Source organism: Notolepis coatsorum (genome assembly GCF_963971535.1).
Source record: "Notolepis coatsorum genome assembly, chromosome: 2".
Classification (NCBI taxonomy): domain Eukaryota; kingdom Metazoa; phylum Chordata; class Actinopteri; order Aulopiformes; family Paralepididae; genus Notolepis; species Notolepis coatsorum.
Window position 1 is genome coordinate 165429359 of NC_140166.1, and position 6140 is coordinate 165435498.

At 41.9% G+C, this 6140-nt stretch overlaps 1 protein-coding gene across 1 annotated transcript; it reads right to left on the minus strand.

The window, feature by feature from the left end:
- Nucleotides 1–656: 656 nt before the first annotated feature.
- On the minus strand, nt 657–3181 carry LOC311223604 (zona pellucida sperm-binding protein 3-like; the record flags this gene model as incomplete). The annotated part of the gene is made up of 6 exons (XM_084308380.1): nt 657–746; nt 958–1063; nt 1814–1994; nt 2358–2449; nt 2592–2683; nt 3074–3181. The coding sequence occupies 6 exons, from the start codon at nt 3179–3181 to the stop codon at nt 657–659; spliced, it is 669 nt and encodes a 222-aa protein (XP_084164506.1).
- Between the last annotated feature and the right edge of the window lie 2959 nt (nt 3182–6140).

Sequence of the window (6140 nt, forward strand, 5' to 3'; positions counted from 1 at the left end):
CACATTTCAGTGGCCCTTTGTTGTCCCCATCTCAAGGAACACCCATGTAGTGATCATGCCGTTTAATCAGCATCCTGATAGGCCAAGGAGACGCTCATCCGACTGATGTCACATTTGTGGGCAGAATCTGAGCAGGATCTTTGTGTGCATTGCCCTTTTATTTTTATTTGTGAAAGGGAGAAAACTCCGTAGTTCACATTTCTGTTGTGTAAAAGTACCCGATAGCGTCGCTCTTCTCCTTCTCGACCTGCAACTGGAGTCGCAGCAACTACACAGACTGCTGTATGAAGGGTCATCGAGGAGATCCCAGCTGTGGAGAAGTTTCAGTTACTAGAGGTACACCGTTGATACATGCATGTTGTGACTACATGTCAGTTTCATCCATAGTCTGTTTTTCTATGGTTGTGAAGTGCGTGTAGTTCAGTAACTTGTACGGTCTGTTCTTGTGGTTATGAAGTTTGTATAAATTTGTCTGCTTCGTTAACATCAACCTGCAAAGGGACCACAGATGGAAATTAGCCTCTGGCTATAATCTGGCATTTTTCACATGAAAGTGTTTAATATGCACCATCCCTATTTTAAATAGAAATAAACGTGATGGTTTTGATAGTATAAAAAATTTAAAAAAAGCCAGATGAACCCCATGTGACCAAGTTTTACCCATAGTCCTTGACATAGTGGCAGGCCTTCTTGCTGTTGTCAAAACCTCTGGGATCCCAAGCCACAAGCTGGCAGTGGACATACACCTGGTGGTTTGACAAGATGGGTGAATTTAACCAATGATCTGCTTTTAATTCAGTAAAACATTTGCCCCGAGAGTCTTTTAACCCTTCACTGCCACACAACAGAAGGTTAACCCTTTACCATCACACAACAGACGGTCGCAGTGAAAGGGTTAAACATCTTCTCTCCAGAACACAGGTGAAACCGTTGTGAAAACCGAGCCAGTTACATTACCTCTTCTCCATCCACAAATTTGAAAGCTTGGAGAGACAGACGAATCTCCGACGCATTACGTCTCGGTTCAAACCTGGAGCGAGTCATCTTGCTGTCCACAAGACATCTGATGACGAGAATAATATGCAAGAGTAGAATGAATGCACACATGAACATTATCCATTTCCAAGACTATGCTACATACCCAGGCAGTGTAAGTACACTTTTTTTTAAATGCAGACCTACAAAGTACAAATATCACAGGTCCAACTATTTTAAGTATATTTGTTTCTCTGGCCGAACTAACATTAATCCTGCGGCTGCACTTTATTTAAAAACAGCCAATCAAATCCCCATCAATGGAAAATTAACCCGCCCATACCCATGCTGATTGGGCCTTGTGCAAGACTAGAAAGTGGGGCTCTTTGATTAAACACCTGCCATCAGAGTTTAATATTGAGTTTCATATAAAATAAAAACTTGCACAATGGAATGAGTTTGAGACCCCTGGTCTATCCCTTGCAATAAGTTCACTTTTAAGTACATTTAAAAGTAGAAACTTGGGCGCCGGGGTGGCACACCACGTACAGCGCTGCCGTCCCAGGTTCAACTCCCGGACCCGGCGACCTTTGCCGAATGTCTTCCCCCTCTATCTCCCATACTTACCCTCTCTGCAGGACTGCCCGAAAGAAAAAGAAAAATACCAAAAACATAAGTAGAAACTTATACTTTTACTCAAGTGTGTTTTTAGCCAGATACTCTAGTAAGATTTTGAGACGGTACCCACTTTCACTAAAGTATAATTTCTGGGTACTTTACACCCCTGTACGTACCCCATGTTGGTGATGATGGGGTAGGTCTGGCTGCAGCTACTTACCCCATGTTGGTGATGATGGGGTAGGTCTGGCCGGCAGGCTGCAGCTCTGGTGTGGGAGACGCTGTGCACTCCTCCAGGAACAGGACCAGGGGCTGGTGAGAGTGCTGCTCCACCGAGGCGGAGATGGGGATGAGGGAGCCCAGAGGGAAGGCAGTAGAAAGAGCTGGACCTGAAAACTCAACTAAAAAAAAAAAAAAAAAAAAACACAAGTATGTCCATTGCCCATTTTACATCACAGGAGGAATTATGCAAATGTTATTTTTTTTAGTCAACAGTTGGCAGTGACATGTTTAACCCTTTCACTACCACTACAGAAGGTTCTGTAGTGTGGCAGTGAAAGGGTTAACCTTCCGTAGTGTGGCAGTGAAAGGGTTAACCTTCTGTAGTGTGGCAGTGAAAGAGTTAACCTTCTGTAGTGTGGCAGTGAAAGGGTTAACCTTCTGTAGTGTGGCAGTGAAAGGGTTAACCTTCTGTAGTGTGGCAGTGAAAGGGTTAGGAGAACAATGCCATGGTGGTGTGGGGGGGGTAAAGAAAGAAAGCTCACCGTTCATGAGGCGCAGGTGGAAGACCAGGTCTGCTTGACCAAATGTATCAAACACAACTGGGTCATATGTGGGCGGATGCCAATCTTCAGGCCTGCAGGAATCAAGGGAGAAGAAACGCAGCACAGCATGTAATTATAGTCCATCCTGCCACAAACAAAGTCATGTGTACACAGTGGCAACATCAGTAAAGTGAATGAAATGCCCAAATGTAGAAGCAGAATGTGACCACGCACCTGTCATAAGCGCAGGCGACCTCATTGTTGAAGTCATTGGGAGCAGACCTGTAGGTCAGGTCATTGCTGTATACGATCCGATCCCCAGTCACCTGGAAGAGGACATTACAAACATCAATAACTGTAAAATACCAGCATTTAGAAGGTGCTGTTCCGTTTAAAAAAAAAAAAGGAACACTCCCAACATTATGGGAAATGTGTGTACAGTCTTTCCTCCATGAGTGTTCAGTAGAAAGCCATCTGGCTGTAAGCTAGCCTAGCACAAATGAAAGCAGATACGGACCACTGGCCTAGCTGCTGGCCAAAAACAACGGAGTTATAAGCTAGTGGTCCGTATCCGCTTCCATTCATGTGTGCTAAGCTAGGCTAAGATAGCTTTTCTACTTAACAGGAAATTGGTATCCCATCTTCTGGTCCGCCTCTGGAGAAGACGGTAGGCGCATTTCCCCCATCATGTTGGTGTGTTCCTTTAAGCCACCTACTGTTCTCCTGAAGCTGCATTCACTGAAGGCCACACTGAAGACAGCCTCGCCAGCATGGAAGCTAGTGGGAGGACAGGTTCCCAGCAGGAGAAGAGCGGTTTCCACCATTGATCCGGCATCAGTCCATATCAGAGTGACAAAGTCCTCCCCACAGTCCAGTTTCACATCTGTAAAGGACAGTACAGTTGGCTTCAAAGACAAAACATTTTGATTTAGAAAAACATTAAGACTTTTTTACACATTTTGATGTAATGACATTACCTGCGTTTACTAAAATGGCAGCGGTTAGGCTCAAAAGCACACCTTGCCAAAAGAAAGCCATCATGACTGAACATGGGTGGATTCAGCTCCATCTGCTTTTATTTTAATATATATAATTGCCAGCAGGCAATCAAGGAAATCTCTTTCACCTGAAAAGCATTGGTGGACTCTGGGTAATGACTTCAGCTGCACAAACAGCAGACGTGTGATTGGAGGATCAAGGAAAAGAGGGCGGGTTTCAGACATGTGATTGGAGGATCAAGGAAAAGAGGGCGGGTTTCAGATTTTTTTTTACATACACTGTAAATATTTTAAAGGCCCAAACTGTGGTACAGACTGCTGACTTTGTTTACATTAGTGTTTCTTGGTTTGAGTATATATCTTTTTGTCTGAGCCTTTGATACAAGGACTGGTAGCATGACGGACCTCTGTTTTGAGTTGTGATCAACTTTATGTTCTAAAAATCCATTCAAGAACATGTGAAACTAAAGTTGATCTATTCTAGATTGTAGCTTTAACTCTTTCAGTGCCACTCACAAGATTTCTCGTGTTTTTTTATAGGTGGTTGCTAGCCACTCACAAGATTTCTCGGATTTTTTTTTTTTTTTTTTTTTTGCGATCTGAAAAATTATTGCATCACCCGAGCCTACCCGAGTATAGCCGAGGGGCGCCGACGATCACTGTGGAAAAAAGCGCCCCCTGTCGTCTCCCAGATGACATAAGTGATTTTGGAATGGACTCAATGAAAATGAATGGGGAAAAAAATCCGGTACTCCACATTTTCCAGTTTACTGATCCAGCCGGGGTTACTAGAGTTCATTCTGGAGCCTCAGATCCCCGCGGATCATGGAGTTCTACTGTATCGCGTTGGATCCATACACGTATCGATTTTTTCGAATGGTGATCAGGAATTGGAATATACCAGTTGGATACCATCTGATGTCAGGTAAGGACTCTATGTTATCAGTGGTAGGATAATCAGAGTAAGTTTGATGAAGTTATAAGCTGTTTTGTGAAATGTCTTCTTTCGGTTTCACTGTAAAAGTCCGAGAGGAAATCAACGAGGCGATTATCCGTGCGCGGCCGTAATGTGTGTGCGTGCACGTATAATATTGATCATCTAGCGTTTATTTGAAAACGATTCATAAAAAGGCAGACGAATATCAACGTTGTGGAATATTCCACTAAAAGACGATTTTCATAGAATGCTCCAGAATGAGCTGTTTTTTATATCAAAACGGGGGCTTTTCTAACTGCTCTGAAACGGCAACGACGCGATAAAAAAACAATCTGCCTTCACAGCACTGACTGGAAAATAGTCTTTGATAATGCGATGGGCAGATTAGACACATAATTTAAAACATAGATTAGGCGATATTAACGTTAACATTGGCGCCGATGGTGGCATTCAAGCGGTAAAACGGAAAACCAGGCGTGGCGCTGAAAGTGTTAATGTGGAAAATAAGAAAACAAATAATGTGATCACAAAAAAAAACATTCACATGCTCTGCACAGAAAAGTAGTTTTGATTAATTACTTTTCACAACATTAATATAAAAAGGAACGATGTCATTTGCGCTAGTAGATGTGCACTGTGTAGGGCAACTGTGGAATTGAAAAGCAACATGTTTGTATAAGGTATACCTTAGCTAAGGAGGCTCTGGAAAACAGTTCTAACTAAAGGAAGACCTAAAGGAAGAGCTTACTGTACGATGCACAGAAACATTTCAGAAAAGAAAAAAACCCAGAAAAGATTAACAACTTACTCATACTCTCCACTGCATACTGCTTGCAAATTATTACATCTTCACCATGTGTAAGAGACAATATACATCTTCACCACGTCTAAGAGACAATTATACATCTTCACCACGTCTAAGAGACAATATACATCTTCACCATGTCTAAGAGCAAATATACATCTTCACCATGTCTAAGAGCAAATATACATCTTCACCATGTCTAAGAGCAAATATACATCTTCACCATGTCTAAGAGCAAATATACATCTTCACCATGTCTAAGAGCAAATATACATCTTCACCATGTCTAAGACATCTTCTGTGAGGTGTCCCACGTTTTCCTTCAACAGATATTCCAGTGAATAATGTGTGGAGTTAATGACTCATGCAGCTCATTATGTCCATAATCTCTCCTATCCCAAAACCATAAACTGTGTTTTACAAATTGATATGATTTGAGTGTGTCTTGGAAAATATTATCATGTCCATAGCTCTGTTTAAATACATATTCTCTGTACAGCCTTGACTAGTTAATATAGTTAACTAGTATACAGCTCAGACACTATAGGGCAACAGTCTTAACAGTGTCCTTAAAACAACAGCCAAGGCCCAGGAGATATGACATTTGGCCTTGTCTCCAGTCTTGTGTGAGACATGACAAAACCCCTAACCCATCTTTTGTTTTCATTTTCTCATATTTGTTCATTTTTGTTTACCTTTCTTGTCATATCTGTTCCATCTTTTGATGTCATGTCAACTTTGTACTTAATTGTAAGTCTGACCAGAGCTCGCTCTCACTTTCTGGTCAGAAGCTTGTGTGTACACTTGTCTCTCTGATTATAAACTGAGCATACTCTTTCTGTGGCCACAGAAACAGAAAATAAACTACGTTCTATTTTTATATACAAATTGAATCGTCTAAATTTCTACAGTTCACTGTCATGGCTGATTTAAAATATTCCACAACAGATTGGCGACGAGGTTACGGGATACCGACGTTGACCGCACAGTGTTTATAGTCCTAACAGTGTTTATTAGTAAGAGTCAGATAGTCCTAACAGTGT